Genomic DNA, 22,130 nt, shown 5'->3' with positions numbered 1-22,130 from the left:
TACCCTTTCTGTTTTTCTTTTTTAATTTATTTATTTTTGGCTGAGTTGTGTCTTCGTTACTGCGTGCGTGCTTTTTCTAGTTGCAGCGAGCGGGGGCTACCCCTCGCTGTGGTGCGCGGGCTTCCCACTGCGGTGGCCTCTCCTGCTGCAGGGCACGGGCTCCAAGCGTGCAGCCTTCATCAGTTGTGGCTCGCAGGCTCCAGAGCGCAGGCTCAGCAGTTGTGGCGCACGGGCCTAGTTGTTCTGCGGCATGTGGTATCTTCCCAGACCAGTGCTCGAACCCGGTCCCCCGCATTGGCAGGTGGATTCTCAACCACTGCGCCACCAGGGAAGCCCCTTTCTGTTTTCAAATGGCTATCCAGTTGTCCCAATAACATTTATTTATAAGTCTTCCTTTATCAAATATTAAATTTCCATTTGTACTTGAGTCTATTGCCAGACTTTCTAACGTATTTCATTGGTCTGCCTATCTATTCATATCCGAGTACCATAGATTTAATTGAAGTATCTGTGCTGTATGCTTTAACATCTGGTCGGGCCAGTCCCCTATCTTCCCCACCCCGTCCCTGACATCTTTTTCTTTTCAGTGTTTTCCAGCTACTCTTGCATGCTTATTTTTCTATATGGACTTTGGTATTATCTTGTTTATCTCCAGAAAAAGAAATTGCTAGTATTTTTATTGGGATACAATTAAATTGACAAATTAACTTAGGGAAATCTGATATCTAGATGATGTTGAGCATCTTATTCAAGAAGGAATATCTTTGCATTTGTTCAAGTCTAATTTTGCATCTTTAAGGAATATTTTATAATCTTCTCTATATAGATTCTGCGCAGTTCTTGTTTATTTCTAAGTGTTATATCCTTTGGGTTGCGATTGGGTTTTCTCTTCCATTATGTGTTTTAACTGCTTGTTGTTTGTGTATATGAGACATTGCTTTTGCATGTTAAGTCTATATTCTGATACCTTGCTGAAATATTTATTGTTTGAGTTTGTTTTATCATTGATTTGCTAGGGTTATGCAAGTATATTACATGTCATCTGCAAATAGAGAGAGTTTACAATTCTATGCCGCTACTTCCTCTTGTCTAATTGCTTTGTCTAATACCCCCAGGACTATGTGAAATGGTAGTGAATATGATGAGTAGCCTTGTCTTACAGTAGTGGGAATGCATTTAGTGTTTTCTTGGTAAGATGCTGACTTTAGAAACATGTAAATATGTATATTTAAGGAAGTATCGCTCAATTCCTTTCTCTCAAGATGTATGCTGTATCTATCATCTAATTATCTCTATATCATCTATTTTCTATCTATAATCGATCTATCTGTCCATCCATCCATCTATCTATCATCTTCCTATCACCTATGTAATCTATGTATCTATCTATCCATCTGGTTCTCTTTTATCTCATTTAATGCTTTTTGTCCTGAACTGTGAGACTAAGGTCTCTTCCTCCTGCGATCTTTCTCTAGCGCCCTCTACTGACAAAGTTTAATATCATGCCCAGGGGCACAGTAAAACTAAAAAGGTCCAGATTGGTTTTTGCAGAGCAGCAATGAAGGGAGGATTTGGAGTCGAAAAGCAATAAATCGATAACTATTTTTGCTTTAAACAGTTAATTATACTTTAACTATTTTTGCTTTAAACAGTTAATTATACTTTAAATATATTTAAAAATATTTTATCATTGCCCACATATTTACTCTTTCCAGTGCTCTTCATTCTTTTGTGTGTCCGTCTAGAATCATCTTGTTTCTCCATAAAGAACTACTTTAAAAAAGTCTTTAGTGAAGGCGATAAGCCTCCTCAGCTCTTGTTTGTCTGAAAAAAAACCCCAAACTCTATTTTGCCTTCATTTTTGAAGGAATTTTTTGTTTGTTTTTTTGCTTTTTGAAAGATATGACATTTCCATCCTAGCACTTTAAAAACATCTTTCTGTTGTGTGTGTGTGTGTGTGTGTGTGTGTTCTGTTGTGTTTTGGCTTGTGTGATTCCTTCTTTTCAAGTTCTTACTTGGAAATAATTTCAAACTTACAAAAATAATAGTGCTTCCATACATCACATAATCCTAGGACGATGACCAAAACTAGAAAATTATACTGGTACAATATTATATTGATGTTATTCAAGTTTTATCAATCGTCCCACTCTTCCCCTTCAACCACACTTGTCACCAGTCGCAACGACAGTAATTTATTACCAGAGGGGAACCAGGGGAGGATTGGGGGGAACCTCTCACTCCTTTCTGTGGGGTCCCTGGTGCCCGAGTCAGACGCGCTGTGGCTCCAGGGGGCGTCCCCTTAGGTCGGATTCACAACCTTGCCCAGGAAGAGGCTGCTCCACGTGAAGTCGTCGAAGATCATGACAACGAAGGGCCGGTCGAAGCGGATTGTGAGAGGCTCCGGCGCCGAGTTCCGGTGGGCCTGGGTGCGGGCGGCCGACTCCAAGCCCCTCTCATCCAGTTGCAGCGTGGCCTTATGGACCACCTGGTGGGAACGGACAGAGCGGGGAGGATGAACACCAGCCGCGTGGGCGGAGCTTTCCGAGCCCCTTGGCTTCGACTCCTCCCACCCTCAGTTTTCTGGATGGCGAAGCTGAGGCTCAGAGAAGGTCACTTGCTGGCTCCTCATCTACGTGGCAGCCCCAGGACTAGCGCTGGGGTCTGTCCACCTCTGGAACCCAGGCTACACTTAGACTTCCTCCCTAGAGAGTGGGCAGCTGGAGCCGACCCATGGAGAGCAAGGGACTTGGGGCTGAAACTGGACTTCAGCATCCATATCGGGCTCCCCTCCCCGGGTCCTGGGCTGGTGGAGGGACACCTCGCTCCCTCTCCACTCTGCCAGTAACTGAGAGGGTTCAACTTATGCAAAATGCTTGTGCCCACTCTGTAGGGAAAAGGCGCATCTTTGCCTGCTGAAACATCCTTTGTTATGATCAAAATTAGAAGATATTCTCAAGTCAGTAAAACACTTGAGTAGGTTGCATCAAAAGCATCGGAAAGATCAGAACTGGCTGATTAAATAACAACACCTACGGGCCAGGACTCTCACTGATGGAGCAGCAGGGAATCAGAGGCTCAGAGTGCTCTGTAAATAGGCTAGGGAGAAGCTCAGCTGGGCTAGGAACCCCTGCAGTGTGTTTTGGGAATATGAGGTTTTGAGTCAAATGTCAGGCTATTTACTAGCTCTGTGACCTGAGAAACTAGGGTAACACCCACCTCATAAGGAGGTAGCTGTTTGACTGAGTTCACACACAGGCATTTTATTGAGCACATACTGTGTGCCCACATCATGATGGTCAAAGTCTGTGTGCACCAGGGAGGGGGCTGCTGCCACCACAGCTTCCTCCTGTTCCCTCTCCTGTTTTGTCACCCACAGGACTGTAAGATCCTGTGAGGGCAGGGCCACGTCTGAGGCATACCCAGTGTCTAGCACAGTTTGGGGCACATAGAACATGTTCAGTAAATATTTTCTGAATGAATGAATAACAGAACATAAAGCTGAAGGATGGAGATAAAGAACAGCATTGGATAGAACATTCAGTGTGATCTCACGCAGACGTTTCCTTTGGCCTGGGGGCTGCTCACAGCCCTGCCATGATGACTTGTCTTCCACAGTGCCCCCTCTGTGTGGCCTGGCAGAACGGTGCATGCCTGAGCTGTGGTGCTCCCTTGTCACTAGCTTCCTGTGTGACCTTGGGGACATCAAGTTCTTGCTGAGCTTTCGCCTGTTGTAAAACAGGGGGCTTGGACAAGACCTCTCAGCCGGGGGCCTAGAAGCCTACTCATGAATGGGCTCCATGTTGCTTATTATTATTTGTATTGTGAATTTGGGGGGGGGAAGAAGGATGGGCTCTAGAGACCCCTACCTTTGACACCTTCGGCAGGGCCTCTTGGGTGATGCCTGAGAATTGTGTCCGGTTGTTGAGCAAGTCTGCAATGCCCATGTCCCCCATGATGCCCCCGAGGTCGTAGCCTCCGGAAATGGAGACCTTCGGGATGTACAGGTCCACCAGGCTGCTCGGGGTAAGCAGATGGGGTTAGACTTTCCCAGGGCTGGGCCCGGCCAGCCAGATTCCCGTTTCCCCTGTGATCCCTCCAGACCCTGCCTCCCAGCCAGACCTGCTCTTTCGGGACAGGGGAAGGAACAGAACAAGAAGCAGGATCTGCCTCTCCCTCCATCACACAGGCATCTTCCTCTCTGGGCCTCTGAATTGCAAAGTCCTTTCTTCTCAGCTCTTTCTTTGAGCTGATTCCACCTGATCCAGTTAAACTACCAGACACTGAAGCAAAGAATACCTAAAGAAGTCCTTGTGGGCAAAAGAAATAAAAGCAAAAATAAACAAATGGAACTGAATCAAACTTATAAGCTTTTGCACAGTGTTTAAAACCATAAACAAAACAAAACGACAACCTATGGCTGGAGAAAATATTTGCAAATGATGCTACCGACAAGGGCTTAATTTCCAAAATATACAAACAGGTCAAACAACTCAATATCAAAAAACTAAACAACCCAATCAAAAAATGGGGAGAAGACCTAAATAGACATTTCTCCAAAGAAGACATACAAATGGCCAAGAGGTACGTGAAAAGATGCTCAACATCACTAATTATTAGAGAAATGCAAGTCAAAACTACAATGAGGTATCACCTTACCCCAGTCAGAATGGCCATCATTAAAGAGTCTACAAATAATAAATGCTGGAGAGGGTGTGGAGAAAAGGGACCCCTCCTACACTCTTGGTGGGAATGTAAATTGGTGCAGCCACTATGGAAAACAGTATGGAGGTTCCTTAAAAAACTAAAAATAGAGTTACTGTATGATCCAGCAATCCCACTCCTGGGCATATATCCAGAAAAGATGAAAACTCTAATTCAAAAAAGATACATGAACCCCAATGTTCACAGCAGCACTATTTACAATAGCCAAGACATGGAAGCAACCTAAGTATCCATCAACAGATGAATGGATAAAGAAGAGGTGATATATATATATATATATATATATATATATATAAATTACACCCAATGGAATATTACTCAGTCATAAAAAAGAATGAAATAATGCCATTTGCAGCAATATGCTTGGACCTAGAGAATATCATACTAAGTGCAGTAAGTCAGACAGTGAAAGACAAATGTTATATGATATCACATATGTGGAATCTAAAAAATAATACAAATGAACTCATTTACAAGACAGAAAGAGACACACAGACATAGAAAACAAACATAGCTACCAAAGGGAAGAGGCGGGAGGGATAAAATAGGAGTATGGGATTAACAGATACACACTACCATACATAAAACAGATAAACAACAAGGATTTATGGGGGACAAGCACAGGGAACTGTATTCATTATCTTGTAATAACCTATAATGGAAAAGAATGAAAAAAAGGATATATATATATAACAGAATCACTTTGCTGTACACCTGAAACTAACACAGTATTGTAGATCAATTATACTTCAATTAAAAAAAAGAAAAAAACAAGAAGTCCTGTGGTCCCCCAAGCACCCCCTGGCAGAAGTGGAGGAGTGGAGGGAACGTGCAGCTGGGAGCAGGGGTCCTGGCCCCAGCCATGCCGCTAGTGCTGTGTGGCTTTAGCCAAGTCCTGTCCCTCTCTGTGCTAGTCCTCATCTACACAGCAAGGGAGAGAGAAGATGCCTGAACCCTGAAGTCAGTGATGGGGCCCCGGCTCTCCAGAAGGTGGAGGGAAGGCATGAGACCTCTGGACTTGAGCACAAGCTGCTCTGGGGAGGTCTGGAAGCTGGCAACCCGGGGGAAGTGAGGAGGAATCCAAGGCCAGTGGGACGCGTGACTTCTCTAGATGGGAAATGGCAACAGAAGGTACCCAGCATTTGGCTGCCCTTCCTGACCTCCTTTATCTCGTCTCATCCGCGCAGGCACACACAGCCTTACAAACTGGAGCCGTCATCTTTAACTTCCAGATTGAGAGACTGAAACTCAAACAAACGCTGAGGAATTTCCCCAAAGTCACACCGCTGGGAAGCAGCAGGACCGTGAGGAAACCAGGACTAGGTAACTCGGAGCCCCATCGCCCCAACTCGGAGAGCTGCCCCACGACCTGCGCGGGACCTGCGCGGGCTGCAGCGAGGTGACGGCGGAGCAAGGGGATGGAGAGAGAGGCTCTCGCGAGAGCGCCCCGTGAGTGGGACCCAGAGGCTGCCGGGGGAGGTGGGGTGTCATCTGGGCCCTGAAGGATGCTGAGCTTGGATGCACCGGAGAGCCTGGTGGGGAAGGGCGTGGTGGTGCTGGGAGGGGTGAGGAGGGAGAAGGGGCCACGCAAGCGTGCAGGTGAGCCGTAGGCCACAGCATTGGGATGAAGGAGAGAACTCATGATGTCTAAAGGTGCAAAGTTTTACCTTGAATGTTTTTTTAAAAAGTCTAGAAGAAAATGGTACGTGTTACTGACTAATGTTGTTTAAGTATTGTAGTGAAGAGATTATTTTTGGAGTAAAGAGAAGGGGTATCCTTCGCCTTATTTTCAACACACTAGGGTTCAGAATTTGAATCACGGCGCATTGTCACTACCTGGTGGCCCTGTATCTGAACTACAGGTTCCCTTCGAGGGCTGGGAGTGAAGTGGAGTGGGACGGTTGACCTGAAAGGCTGGCCAATGGCCTCCCCGACTTGCCTCTGGTGCCATTTCCTCTTCCGTGCATACTCTTGGGGAGGTTGCCACTGACTGAACCTCTACTCAGGCTTAAGGCACAGCTCAAAGTGAAAGCAATCCGCTCTGCAGCCCCTTCTCCATTCCCCTGGCTTAGAGCCCGGCGTCCCACCCTCCCTCAAATTGTACACATTATGCATCTCCTTCCCTGTCTTGCTCTGACAGAGCTTATGACATTGTACCACTATTAATTCCACCAGAATCCGTTTTCTGCTCTAGAGTGCATCCCTTCTGCTTAGCCTAGTGCATGGTACATAGCAATTGCTTCCATATATATATTGAATTGAATTGATGAATGAATGAATGAATTCCAGACATGGTGCCTGGCCCACGAGGCTTCCTGAGCGACTCTAGATCCAAGTGCTGGCTCCTTCCCCGACAGCCCTCTTCCCTTTGAGTCTGCACCCCGCCACCCAGCTCCCACGTTGGTTGGCTCCTTCACAGACAGAACTCTAATCTCCCAAGAGCGAGGACCGTCTTCTCAAGAACATCTGCTCCCTCCTCCAATGGGAGGATCAGAGCTGGACACAAGTTTGATTATAATTTTGATTCCCCTCTGGTGCAGAGGTTCCTGGGAAAATGAGTTTATTATGTACTTATGTCCTTACTTTCTTATTTACTGATTGACTGATGGAAGAAACATTAGATTCCCTGAGTGACTTAACCATTTGTAGGCTTTGCGTTGGTTCCAGGGTCATTACAGTGGTCATACGGTGGTCATTTTCATTATATCTTTTTATGGTTTTTAGCGGTGCTTGGTCTCAGGTAAGCAATATAATAAAATGGATCAGTGCGGGCTGGGTGATGGGTGAATTCAGCTTAAGAAAAAGATGAAAGATGTGATAATACAGAGGGTGGCTATCAACCTGCTGGGGAAGGTGGACCTCACTTTGTGGAATGCCCCAGACTATCAATAGCTCAGTGTTAACCGACAGAAAGATAAATAAGTGTGACCTCTAGATCAGAGAACCCAGCAGACAGGAAAATGATGAGCCCTGGAAGGCGAGTCTGGGGGAGGAAGGACGGCCAGGTGCACCCCTTTTCCACTTGCCCCACTTTCTGGGAACACGTCCAACTGCAGAAATCAACAGAGCTGGCTGGAGGGCTTACCTGTTGGTCAGGGACTTGGACCACCTCTGAATGGTGTCCCGGCTCAGCATGGCAATGACCGTGTCCATCTTCCCCTTGACCGGGAGGACAAAGAAGACGGTCTCGTTGCCTGTGTAGTCCAGCTGTACCAGCTGGCAGGGGAGCACCGAGTCGTTCAGGTACTTGATGGTGCTCGACTGGAACATCATGGACACCTTCACCGTGGTCGTCTCATTCACGTAGAAGTTATCTTCCCTGGTGCTTTCCAGGTTGAAGGAGTGTGCCCACGTGCCTGGGAAGAGGGGGGAGGGGGAGGGGAGGAGACAGACCTGTGACAGCAGGAGGAAAACGCAACTTGGGTGGCAGCAGAGGGCCGGGGGTGACCGCCAAGCAAGTGACACAGTGGCCTCCCTCAACCTGGAAGGTCCCCACCGGAGCTGCTGGAATCTGCTAAGGTATGAAATTCCCAGAGGTTTAAAGCCTGTTCCATCCTCTACCCTTTGGGATGGCTTGAGGATTAGCACGATGTCTGAGACTGACTTCTAAAAATGGGAAGAGGAAGAGAACAGAGGATGCTGGCCCTAGGATTTGGGAGTAGGGTTCAGTAAAGCAGACTTGGCCTTGTTGCCCCCCTCCCTGGAGTGGCTTCTGGACTGGAGGGCTCTGGAGGTGGTGCTGGGGAACCGACCATCCAGTCCATCCCCACCCCCTGATGTGCGGCGACAGAAGCCCAGCAGGCAGTCTGGCCGCCCAGTCAAATGTACCCACTTTCTTGCCGGAGGCCCCTTGCCTCCCGAGTGGCCCTGAGGGCCGCAGTACCTTTCCCAGAGGCAGAATCAGGGCGAGATGAGTCCTTCAAGGTTACAGACTCCCACCACAGCTAGACTCGACTCCACTCCACCACGTTCCATGATGTCATTATGCAGCGTTTGTTCCCCTTGTGATGGGGAACTCACTACCTAACAGATGGGACTTTCCACTACTGGTCAACGCTGAAGGGAAGGCAACTGCTCCTTAGATGAAGCCAAAGCCTGCCTGATTGTAATGCCTGCCGACTGAGCCTCTTTGACCCTTGAGTTTATTCCAGAGTCCTCTAATAGGTGATAGATCTTTGGATATTTAGACATGGATTGAGTCTCATCAGGGCCTCATCGGCTCTAGGTTAAGTCTCCCCAGATCTGGAGATGACTGAGGTCTCTGAGTCTAGCAGGCCCTGAGTGTCCTGGCTGCCCTTGGCCTCCAGCCCAGAAGCCCTTGTGAGGTCACTGTTCCCCAACTGAGGCTGCCTGAAAGTGGCCAGAGCATAGCCACAGGCAGACATTTCTCTATCCCTCTGCCTGTGGGATCTCTGGACCACGAAGCCAGAACTCTTGGTTCTGAGCCAGCCTCAACTCCCTGGAAGGGTTACTAAGGGTGACCATGGGCAGTGGCCAGAGGATGTAGGGAAAAGAGCAATGGATGTGGAGCCTGGAGACCCAGGGGCTGTGCCTGGTCCATCCCTAATGACTGAGGCTGTCTCACAGCAAGTGAGATAATTTGCGGGTTCTCAAACCATCTTCTAATAGAAGTCTGGGGTCCTCAGAATTGAAGGGGGGAGTGCTTTGTGGCTAACTTGTCCAACTCACAACCAAGAAAATGTAGATAAAATATTTTTCAGTGCTAGGTTTTTCATCCTTAGAAGTCTGCTGTGTGCTTTTTACTGAGTATTTCTTTTCTAGAAGCAAGTATAACGTATATCCAGTTTGGCAGAAAACCAAATACAGAATGGGATCTAACCTCTATTTTAAGGGATTTTTTTTTTTTTGAAAATTCTTGAGTTAGGAGAACTTATGGTAGAGAAACCTAAGAATTGATGAAGGGAAATTGGAGAGAGCAAGGATGAGTCCCTGGAAAATCTTTTCACAATATTTCTAATGTTCTCCAAAAAAAGAGCTGTCGAGACAGTCCACTAAGTAAGGAACATGCCAGGGATACTGTACATGTCCTAAGTTTAGTGATGAGAGCCACACCATTCTTCATTTCTATTTATTATCCTGGCGTGCTGGAAACATTTCAGAATATCTCTCAAACAGGGCTTGTTAATTAGCTTTGCCTGATCACGGAAAATCTGTGTACAAACAGGCACAGGTGGGCGCAGCCCACACTCCTGTCAATGTCTGTTCCTGCGTTCAAATGTTCAAATCCTCTCTGATTTTATTACCAGGAACTACTGTTTCCCATCAACTCAGCCCCACTGTGGTCATGAGAATGCTTAGAAACTGTGAGAGCAAAGCCGTGCGCCAAATGACACCCTGCCAGCCCCTGTCCTGCCAGCCCCCGCTCAGGCTCCTTGCAGGCTCAGGAGGGCCCTCTCTCTCTCTGGGTTTTCTGTGCTCTTCTCCCCAGGCTGTGTTACCAGAACCTCTATGCAACCACTTTGGAGTTACTTCCATTTACCAAGCACTACGCAAATGCACTGGACCTCCCAAAGAGATGAGGATGCCATGCACAAGGGTGAATAGTCTAGTGGGAGAGATGGCCTGGAGAATTCATGGGAGCATGCAGAAACATTTCCGGGCAAACATTCCCTGACTCCTTGGCCCCCCAGGGTCAAGAAGAATACTGCCTTTTGTGTGGGACCACAGAAGATCTTAAATAGCCAAAGCCATCTTGAGAAAGAACATAGTTGGAGGCATCACACCTCCTGATTTCAGACTGTATTATAAAGCTATAGTAATCAAACAGTATGGTACAGGCATAAGGACAGACACATAGACCAATGGAACAGAATTGAAAGCCTAGATATAACCCCTCCCATATATAATCAACTAAGATATGACAGGGGAACCAAGAATACTGAGTGGGGAAAAGATAATCTCTTCAATAAATGGTGCTGAGAAAACTGGATATTCACATGCAAAAGAATGAAACTGGACCCCTATCTTACATCATTCACAAAAACTAACTTGAAATATGTTAAAGACTTAAACATAAGACCTGAAACCATAAAACTCCTAGAAGAAAATGTAGGGAAAAAGGAACTCTTTGATATTAGTCTTAGCTATGATTTTTTTTTTTTGAATATGACACCAAAGACATAAGCAACAAGGGAAAAACTAACAAGTGGGATCACATCAAACTAAAAAGCTTCTGCCCAGCAAAGGATACAATCAATAAAGTGAAAAGGCAACCTATGGGATGGAAGAAAATATTTGCAAAACATACATTTGATAAGGGGGTAATATCCAAAAATATATAAGGAACTCATACAACCTCAATAGCAAAAAAAAAAAAAAGCCCCAAATAATCAAATTAAAAAATGGGCAGAGGACTTGAATAGATTTTTTTTCCAAAGAAGATGTACAGATGGCCAACAAGTACAAGAAAAGGTGCTCAGAATCACGAATCATCAAGGAAATGCGAATTGAAACCACAATAGCACTTCACACCTATCAGAATGGCTATTATCAAAAAGAAAAGAGAAAACAAGTGCCGGCAGAATGTGAAGAAAATGGCACCCTTGTGCACCGTTGGTGGGAATGTAAAGTGGTGCAGCCACTATGGAGAACAGTATGGAGGTTCCTCAAAAAATTAAAAATAGAACTACCATATGCTCCAGCAATCCCACTTCTTGGTATATATCAGAAGGAAATGAACCCACTATACTGAAGAGATATCTGCACTCCTATGTTCATTGCAGCATTATTCACAATAGCCAAGGTGTGGAAACAATCAAGTATCCATCAATAGATGAATGGATAAAGAACAGGGTGTGTACACACACACACACACACACACACACACACACACACACACACACACACCCCAAATGGAATATTACTCAGCCATAAAAAAGAAGAGAATCCTGTCATTTGCAGCAACATGGATGAACCTGGAGGGCATTATGCTACGTGAAATAAGGCAGACAGAGAAAGACAAATACTGTATGCCCTCACATATATGGAATCTAAAAATACAGAATTTGTAGAAACAGAGAAAAGAATGATGGGGTAGGAGGTTCGGAGAAGTGGGTAAAGGTGGTCAAAGGTACAAACATCCAGTTATAAGATGAATAAGTTCTGGGGAACCTAATGCACAGCATGGTACTACGGTTAATAATACTGTATCATGTACCTAAAAGTTGCTAAGAGAGCAGATATTAAAAATCCTCACCTCCTGGCCCCAACACACAAAGGTAACTGTGAGGTGATAGACGTGTTAACTAACCTTATCTGGGTAATCATCTCACCATATATATATATATATATATATATATATATATATATATAAAATCATCCCATTGTATACCTTAAGCTTACATGATAAGTCATTTATATCTCAATAAAGTGGGAGAAAAAAGAAAATGCTGCCTTTGCTGGTCAGTCTCTCACCCTCACTACCATCCAAGAAGGGAGGCCTTTGCCAGGTGGGTTCCCAGACTTGTGTTGGAGAATAGACAGAGAAAGACAAAGAGGCAGGAGGATGGCTCACCAAGATGCTAACTCTGTCCAGGTAATAAAGATCTGGGGGAGAGAAGGGGTTCAGTTGGCTAATGGAGGGCCCTGAGTGAGAGCTGGGGAGGAGAGAAATGGGCATATGGGATAATCTTTATGTTGTTGAGAGACACATTAAATATTATACTTTTTTTTTGGCTGTTTTACCTGCACTTCTTTGTATATGACTACTTAATTGAAACTGAACCACTTGGGTCCAGGTTTACACGTTCTAACAAGATGCATATTAAAATTCGGTGTGGGCAAACTGCAGAGGATGCGTATGAGAGACAAAGATTTGCTGGAGAGAATCAGGGGAGGCTTCACGGAGGTGGTGACTTTTGAGCCAAGATTTGAAGGGTGGGTAGAAATTTTAGGCAGTCAGACAAGTTGAGGGAGGGCTCAGGGGACAGAATGGGCACGGGCCTTGTGTCAGGCAGAATGCCCCCCCGCCCCAAGGATGTCCTAATCCTTGCAACCTGTGAATATGTTATGTTACATGGCAAGAGGAAATTAAGGCTGCGAATCAACTGACTTAGAGTTGAGGAGAATTTTCTGGATTATCCAGGTGGGCCCACTGTAATCACAAGCATCCTTAAAAGTAGAAGAGGATGGCAGGAGGGTCAGAGTCAGAAAGGAGACGTGATGGAAGTAGAGGTCAGCGCAATGCGATTACTAGCTCTGAAGAGGGAAGGGGGCCTCAAGCCAAGGAATGCAGGTAGCTTCTACAGGCTGGAAAAGGCAGGGAACAGATCCTCCCCTAGAGCCTCCAGAAGGAACACACCCTGGCATCCCCTTGACTTTAACCCAGAGTGGCCCATTTTGGACTTCTGACCTCCAGAATTGTAAGTAATAAATTGGTGCTCTTTTAAGCCACGAAGTTTGTCGCAATTTGTTACAGTGGCAATAGGGAACTAATACAGACTTCCATGGGGAGAGTCATGCTCAAAGACACGAAAGGAGTTTGGTGTCATTGGACATTGTGTGTGTGTGTGTGTGTGTGTGTGTCTGCTGTGTATTGGGAACTTGTATAGGGGAAAATGTTGAGACCTGAGTCTGGACAAGGCAGAAGAAACAGATGATTTCTCAACCTTGGGACTCTAGCCATTTGGAGGCAGATATCACTGTGGGGGGCTGTTCTGGGCATTGTAGGACGTTGAGCATTCTCCTTGGTCTCTACCCACAAGATGCCAGTGGCACACCCCACCCCACCCCCAGTTGTCACAACTCACAATGTCTCTAGACATTGCCAAATGTCCCTGAGGGTGGATGGGGGTGGGAATCACCCTGGGTTGAGGACCACTGCTGTAGACTAAGGACTGTAGATTTCATTCTGGAGGATAATATATCCCCAAATTACCTGCTCGTCAAAACGATTGGGGAAGGGGGCCTTGTTAAAAGTACACATGCTAGGACATTCTTGCATCAGTTTTGCTCTAGTAGATCTGGTGTGGGCTCTGGAATCTGTAATTTTAACAAGTCTCCGTGGTGATTTTTATGGACAGGCATTTTGGAAAACTTTGCTCCGAACCGGTGGGGTGGGGCTGTGGTTTGGCTGCGAGGGGTCTGGGCTGGAGGTGGGGCTGTGGTTTGGCTGCGAGGGGTCTGGGCTGGAGCTGGCTCGGGAAGTGCGTGCAGGAAGGCTTATGGGCCATCTGGAAGTTCCTGAGGGTGGCGGCTGTGTCTGTCTGGTTCTAGGCTCTATTTCCAGCCTCTGACCAAGTGCCTGACTCACAGCCAGACCTTGGCCAATATTTGTAGACCACTAGGCAGCCAGACTGTTCGTGGTTACGTGTTTGGGCCTTGAAACAAACTGCAAGGGCTTGGGCAAGTTGCTCTACTGGGTGTCATTTTGATCCTTGGTAGGGATGATATAATTTCACCTTTCTAATAGTATCAAGAGCACACCCTTAATTTTGATGGCTTTTACTATCCTTGGCAATAGTAGATGGGGCCTTGTCAGAACGGGATGGGTGAGGGGTACCTTTAAAGAAGATGTAGTTGATCAGGATGAGCATGGCTGAGCTATCTTGCTCCGAGAACAAGTCCACAATTTTCCCTTGCGTCTTATTTTTGATATACTCGTTGATTTGTCTGCTGGCTCCTGCCCAGTCCTGGAAGTCTGCATTCAAGGCCTCCAACTCATAGTAGTGCTTGGTGTCTGCTGAGAATGACTCCAGAAGTTCCAGGCTGTGGTCCAGGAACATGGCATTGCCCATAGTCATTTCCAAGGTGGTGTTTGACTCTCTGAGGAGGTGGTGGAGATGCCGGAAGCCCTGGTGGATCTCGGCTTCGGACATCTCAGTGAGGTTGAAGCCCAGGCCTTGGAGAAGCTGCTCCCGCGTGTAGCCTCTGGCGCCCAGGGACAGCATAGCCAAGGCTGTGGAGATGCTCACAGGGGAGATGAAGACATTCTTGCCCGGAGCTGAGGCCACTAAGTGCTTATACAGGGTAAAGGCAAAGTCAACGTTGTTTGGAGCCAAGTGCCGGTGAGGGTTCCTCATGCTCATGTCAGTGTCAGGGTCCTTAGCCTGGATGGTCCAGAGCCCACTGGTAGACAACCAGAGGAGACAGATGTACAGGGTGAACAGCATTGTTCAGGATGGCCAGGCCCTGGAAAGTCAGAAATGCTCATTAGATGATGTGGGGCCTCCGAGGCAGTGGGGCATGGTGAGCAGTAGGCAGAAGACCCCATTGAAGACCCCCCTCAAGCTCCAGTTTCTTCTTCCACATTGGCTGTGTGACCTGGGGCAAGTCAGGACTCTGGGCCTCAATTTCCTCACCTGAAAGCATGAATTACACCTGCTATGATTTGTCAAATACCTACCAAGTTTCCAAAATTTTGCCTCACCGACAATAAAGTATATATGATTCTTTTGGTTTCAGGTAGGCAGAAGTGGAAGCTCAGAAAGGTTAAATATCCACTCAGTTGATATATTCAAAGCACCAAAAGAAGAAAACTATCCACCAAGAATACTACAGCAGGCAAAACTGCCCTTCAAAAGTGAGGGAGAAATGAAGACATTCCCCGATAAACAAAAGCTGAGGGAGTTCATTACCACTAGACCTCTCCTACGAGAAATGCTAAAGGCAGTACTTCTGGTTAAAAGGAAAGAACACCAGAAAGTAAATAGAATCTGTAAGAAGAAATAAAGATCTCTGCTAAAGGTAAATATATGAACAAGTATCAAAGCTAGTATTATTGTGATGTTGGTTTGTAATTCCACTTTTTATTTTCTATGTGATTTAAAAGACTAATGCATAAAAAGTAATTATTCATATATGTTTTGGGACCCACAATGAATAAAGCTGTAATTTGTGACTTAACTGAAAGGATGTGGGAATGGAGCTATACAGGAGCGATTTTTGTATGCTACTAAAGTTTCTCTGGCATAAATTCAAATGAGAGTGTTATAACTTTAGGATGTTAAATGTAATTTCCATGATAACCAGAAAGAAAATAGTTATAGAGTGTGCACGAAAGGAGGTGAGAAGGGAATTAAAATGTTTCACTACAAAAAATCAACTAAACACAAAAGAAGACAGTAATGCAGGAAATAAAGGACAAAAAAACGATAAGGCATATAGAAAACAAATAGGAAACTGATAGAGTGGTCCCTCCATATGAGTAATTACTTTAATGTAAATGGATACAATTCTCCAATCTAAAGACAGAGATTGACAGAATGGGTTAAAAAAAGAAACAACTATATGCACACTACAGAAGACTCATTTTAGATTCAAAGGCACAGATATGACAGTGAAAGGATGGAAAAAGATATTCCATGTAAAGAGACACCAAAGGAGAGTGCAGCTGGCAGAAGAAAGAAAACAATAAAGATTAAAGCCCAGACAAATAAATAGAAAATAGAAAAAGGAGAGAAAATCAATGAAACCAAAATATAATATATCTAATCAATATAGTATTATATAGTAAGGTAACATAATATAATAATATAACATTTAATGTCATCTTCAAAGAGATTAACAAAATTGACAAGTCTTTAGCTAGACTGAGTAAGAAAAAGAGAGAGAAGTCTCAAATAACTAAAATCAGAAATGAAAGTGGGGCATTACTACCTATTCTACAGAAATTTTAAAAAATTCTGAGAATACTATGAAAAAATTGAAAATGACACACCAACAAATTGAATAACCTAGATGAAATGGAAAATTTATAGAAACACAAAACATACCAAAATTAAACCTCAAAGAAATAGAATATCTGAATAGACCTATAAGTAGCAAGGAAATTGAATCAGTAACTGAAAACCTCCCAAAAAAGAAAAGTCCAGGATCACATGGCTTCAGTTTTGAATTCTACCAAACAGTTAAAGAAGAATTCACACAAATTCTCCTCAAACTCCTTCAAACAAATTAAAGAGGAGGGAACACTTCCTAGCTCATTCTTTGCCCTGATACCAAAGCCAAAGACACCATTAGAAAAGAAAACTACAGACAAATATTGCTTATGAACATTGATGCAAACAGCCTCAACAAAGTGCTAGGAAATAGAATTCAGCAGTGTACTAAAAGGATTTTACACTCTGACCAAGTGGGATTTATTCCTGGAATGCAAGGATGGTTCTGCATACACAAATTGATCAATGTAAATACCACATTAAAAGAATGAAGGAAAATAATCATATGATCATCTCAACTGATGCAGTAAAAGCATTTGACAAAATTCAACATCCCCTTTCATGTTAAAAACACTCAACAAACTGGGAGTAGAAGGAAACTACTTCAGCATAATAAAAGCCATATATGAAAAGCCCACAGCTAACATCCTACTCAATGGTGAAAGACTGAAAGCTTTTCATCTCAGATTCAGAACAAGACAGGATGCCTACGTTTGCCTCTTCTATTTAACACAGTATTGGAAATTCTAGCCAGAGAAATTAGGCAAGCCAAAGAAATAAAATGCATCCAAATTGGAAAGGAAGAAGTAAAATTATCTCTGTTCACAGGCAACACGATCTTATACATAGAAAACCCTAAAGACAACAAAAAACTTATGAGAACCAATAAATTCAACAAATAAGTGGGATACAAAATCAACACACAAAAATCAGTTCTGTTTCCATATACTAACAATGAGCAATCTGAAAAAGAAATTAAGGAAACAATTCCATTTATAATAAAATTAAAAAGAATAAAATACCTAGGAGTTGAGTTAGCCAAGGAGGTTAAAGGCTTGTACACTGGGAACGTTGCTGAAAGAAATTAAAGAAGATATAAGTAAATAGAAAGACATCCTGTGTTCACAGATTGGAGGACGTAATATGTCAGATGTCAAAACTACCCAAAGAAATCTATAGGTTCAATGCAATTCTTATCAAAATCTCATGATATATTTTGCAGAAATAGAAAAATCCATCCTGTAAACTTGGAGAGCATTATGCTAAGTGAAACAAGTCAGAGAAAGACAAATACTGTATGATACCACTTATATGTGGAATCTAAAAAATATAACAAATTAGTGAATATAATAAAAAAGCCGACTCACAGAGAACAAACTAGTGGTTACCAGTGGGAAGGGGAAAGAGGAAATATAGGGGTGGGGGAGTGGGAGGTAGACACTCCCTGACTTCAGACTATACTACAAAGCTACAGTCATCAAAACAGTATGGTACTGGCACAAAAATAGAAAAAAAAAAAGATAAGTGGAACAGGATAGAAAGCCCAGAGGTAAACCCATGCACCTATGGTCAACTAATCTATGACAAAGGAGGCAAGAATGTACAATGGGGAAAAGACAGTCTCTTCAATAAGTGGTGCTGGGGAAACTGGACAGCTACATGTAAAAGAATGAAATTAGAACACTCTCTAACACCATACAAAAATAAACTCAAAATGGATTAAAGACCTAAATGTAAGGCTGGATACTATAAAACTCTTAGAGGAAAACATGGGCAGAACCCTCTCTGACATAAATTGCAGCAAGACCTTCTTTGATCCACCTCCTAGACTATGAAAATGAAAACAAAAATAAACAAGTAGGACCTAATTAAACTTAAAACCTTTTGCATAGCACAGGAAATCATCAACAAAACGAAAAGAAAACCCACAGAATGGGAGAAAATAAGTTCCAATCATGACTTGGTCTTTCTGGTGACACCCCCCTATCCTGAAGTCATCCAGGAGCTCACCCAGAGTTGCCTCATTAGAGCAAAGGACACTGCAGTCACCCAGGAAATTCCAAGGGATTTTGGAGCTCTGCCTCAGGAAGCAGGGTCAAAGACCAAATATTAGAAAACAAATATTAGAAAAAAAGATGCTTCTAATGTTCTTATCACTTAGGAAATGACAAGGGTTTTAGGAGCTCTGCACCAGGAACCAGGGGCAGAGATCAGTATGTATTTTTTTCTATATTTCACAGTGGTATATGCCTGTGGTTGAATACTATTCAGTCTTCAAAAAAATGAAATTCTGATACATGCTACAGCATGGATGAATGAACATTGAAGACATTATGCTAAGTGAAATAAGCCAGTCACAAAAGACAAATATTGTGTGATTCCACTCACATGAGAGCCCTAGAGCAGTCAAATTCATAGAAACAGAAAGTAGAATAGTGGTTAACAGAGGCTGGGGGGAGGGGGAAATGGGGAGTTAGGGTTTAATGGGTAGAGTTTCAGTTTGGGATGATGAAAAAGTCCTGGAGATGAATAGTGGTGATGGTTTCACAACAATGTGAATGTATTTAATACCAGAGAACTGTACACTTAAACCTAGTTGAAATGCTCAATCTTTGTATATCTTACCACGATACAAAATTAATTTTAAGCCATGAAAAGTGTTTGATAAGAGCAATTCAAAAAATGCAGCCAGGCTCAGAATCAGTAAGTGGACACTCTGTCTGCAAGGCCAGTGGTCCCAAGCTCTGAGCTTTATGGAATCCCCTGTATCCCCATAAAGAAGGGATACTTATAGGAGAAGCTGATTCCCCTGCACCACCCCACCTACGGGACTAGCCATGCCGGGAGGGGGCTGGGAACCCGCAGTAAAACCAGTCCCAGGAGAATGCGTGCACGTTGCGTGTGAGAAACCCTGGTCTGCTTTGGAGCACCCCCGAGGCCTTTTCCCTGGCCTGTTCCAAACCCAGAACCTCATGAAAGCGGGCTGTAAACACACCCCTGACCTCCCTCAGCCCTCCTCCAACCCTCCCCGCCTGTCTCCCTCCACGTGGTAGAAAAACAAGCAAATTCCTTGCTTCTTGGCTTTGATAACTGCCCTGACGCCCTGCCCCCTCCCTCCCCAGCCGCCTGGCTTTACAGACAGTTCTCCTTTTTCCTGGGCTTTGTGGCAGACCAAGTCGAATGAGGATCTCAGCATTGCTATTTATGACCTAGGTGACATGGGTGCACTGTTTAAAACTCTTCCCGTTTCCTTGGCATAAAATAGAGTTGATAGTAATACCCGCCCCAGGCCTGGCCCATTTACCTTCTAAATTTCTGGCGTTTGTCTTCGCTTCTTCAGTCTCAGGACACAGCCCAAGTTCGGGGCTTGGCATCTCTCCCGTTGCCCCCTCCCCGCCCCCACCTGTTCTCCTTTCCTCCTGCTCACCTCCTGCCAGCTTTTCTTTCCTCTGCAACTAGGGCATCTTTCCAAAATCAAGCGGATGGGCCATTCTCCTGCAGGAAAGCTTTCAGTGACTCCCATTGCCTGCGGGCAGAGCTCATCCTCACTGACGTGGCCCAGGGAGTCCTCATGCCCCGTCCCTGGTGACAGCACCACCCCCAGCCTCAAATCTGGCCTCTTGAAGTCTCAGTCACAGCAGCACTGGGTGTCTTGGGGTGTCCTCCCGGCACGTATCAGACTTTCATCCCTCTGCCTGGGTCAGGCCAGGGAGGTCATTCCATTCCCCAATGTTTGCAGAGCCCGGCTCTGGCCTGAGAGCTGGGGACAAAGATGGGCCTGTTCCAGTCCTGCCGCATGTGGGTCCACTCTGTCGGCCCATCCCCTCCTTGTCATGCCTGGCTCACTGCCTCTTGTCCTTTGGCACGCAGGTCCTGGGTCACCTCCTCCAGGAAGCCCTCCTGTGTGCCTCTCTCTGTCACTGCCCCCATCAGACTGTAGTGAAATCTTTGCTTCAGCCCTAGCCACCTCCACACCTCCACCTCTTTGGTCCCTTCTTGGGCAAGGACCCCGTGCAGTTCACAGCCTGGAACGAGATGGGCTTGCCCCCAGTAGAAGTTCTTTTCCCTTCCCTTCTCTACCTGCTGTCTCTGAGATTTTGTGCCTCATCCCCTCCTGTGCTAATCCTCCAAGATGGGGATTAAATCTCTACCCACCTCAAAAGACTTTTGTGAATATCAGTCACAGCTGTTATCAGTGCTTTCTTTAGTGACCTCACTTCATGGGTCATCCTGGGCCCATTGTACAGATGAAAAAACTGAGGCCCAGGGAGTAAAAGCTGAAATTCCAAGCCCTGCCGTCTGACTTTGGAGCCTGTGCCATGCTGTTCTGCCTTTCTCTAGAGTGAAACAGCTCTCTGAAAAGTACCCAGCAACGTAAAAATGCAGAGTATCAATATTATCCATGAATTTCATTTCACGGGTGTCCTCCTTGTCCCTCATTTTTGAAGTGACACACACAGTAAACACCCACCGTGTTCTGTTTTTCCAAACGCCCCCCATAAGCCAGGTGTAGTCCCAGGTACAGTCCTAGGCCCTGTGCATTTAAACCTCCTACCACGTGGTGTAATGCTGGTAGTTCCGTCCTATCTGCAGGATCCTTGCCCCAGGTCACTGGGGGAGGAGGTGTGTGTGATTCTGTAGGATGCACAGTCTGTGCTGTGGCAGCCGGGCAATGCCCTCTCCTGCCTGTGTCCCCGGCAGAGGCGTTGTGTGGTGCTGATGCATCCCAGCTCTCAGACTCCATCTCTGAGGCTGTGATGGCCGTTTGGCTGGCCTTAGGAGCATCATGCGATGGCTGGGAATGGTTCTTAGCTCAATGTCAGTCCCTGCAAGGCAGGAGCCCAGGAGAAATAAAAACCCCTGTGGGTAACCCACAGACTCTGAAAAACCCTCCCCAGGGTTGCCTCTTATCACTGCTGGTTGCCCTAATGCTCAATGCCCCACTAAAAAAAAAAAATGAAATGAGCAAGACACAGTCGTGGCTTCGTTCTGGAGGCTGGGCAGGAGCGGGGGCGATGGAGAGTCCTTAGCTGTTACTCACGGTCTGCAGTGGGCTCGGGCTGCAAGTGCTGGCTTGGTCCTGCTGTCCCGGATCCTGTCATGTGTACAGTAAGCCGGCGGGGCAGCTGCTGCTCAGTCTTGTTTGCCAGCTTTCCTGCTGGTTAATGGTTAGAGGGGGGCCAGTGGCCTTCACCATTTGGTGGTCTCCTCCCCCCAGTCATGAACCAATGGGAGCCTTTTCCAGGGAATTTGAGTAAACACAGCAATACTGCGAATTAACTGTCTTCGGCGTACAGTCCCCTGAGGTTTTATTTTTTGATATCAAAATGCGGCTGGAGTTGCGTCAGTGTCCGTGGTTGCCCAGGGGCAGCTGGTACAGGAGCCACAGGTGCCCTTAATTAGCACGATGGTGCTGACAGCTGTGAAGAACCGGCTGCTGAGCTTGGGCTGGGAATGAGACCAGCAAGGTCCTGCCTTCAAGGGGGGCAATGGTCTGATGGGAAAGACAGACGTGGAATAAAAGGCAGCCCAGTGATTCCCATGCATTATGTCATTTAGTCTTCACAACGACTCTATGAAATGGATACCATTATTATTATCACTCTTCTCTAGATGGGGAAACTGAGGCACATGACGCTTAAGAGAGCTGCCCTTGAGATTCGAATCCAAGACCATTTACCTCTGAAAGCTCGCACCTTCACTTCCCTCTTCCCCACATTTTTATTC

The 22,130-nt window shown here is 45.3% G+C and overlaps 1 protein-coding gene across 1 annotated transcript; it reads right to left on the bottom strand.

Moving 5' to 3' along the window:
• Positions 1-2,302: 2,302 nt before the first annotated feature.
• On the bottom strand, positions 2,303-21,555 carry SERPINA6 (serpin family A member 6). Its single transcript, XM_060165675.1, has 5 exons — positions 21,445-21,555; positions 14,246-14,874; positions 7,811-8,081; positions 3,870-4,017; positions 2,303-2,488 (listed from the first exon to the last, which is right to left on the bottom strand). Exons 2-5 carry the CDS (start codon positions 14,853-14,855, stop codon positions 2,303-2,305), a joined length of 1,215 nt encoding a protein of 404 aa, XP_060021658.1. The 5' UTR covers positions 14,856-14,874; positions 21,445-21,555.
• Positions 21,556-22,130: the final 575 nt, after the last annotated feature.

Source organism: Lagenorhynchus albirostris, chromosome 1 (assembly GCF_949774975.1).
Source record: "Lagenorhynchus albirostris chromosome 1, mLagAlb1.1, whole genome shotgun sequence".
NCBI classification, from domain to species: Eukaryota; Metazoa; Chordata; class Mammalia; order Artiodactyla; family Delphinidae; genus Lagenorhynchus; species Lagenorhynchus albirostris.
This window is presented reverse-complemented; position numbering and strand designations above follow the sequence as displayed.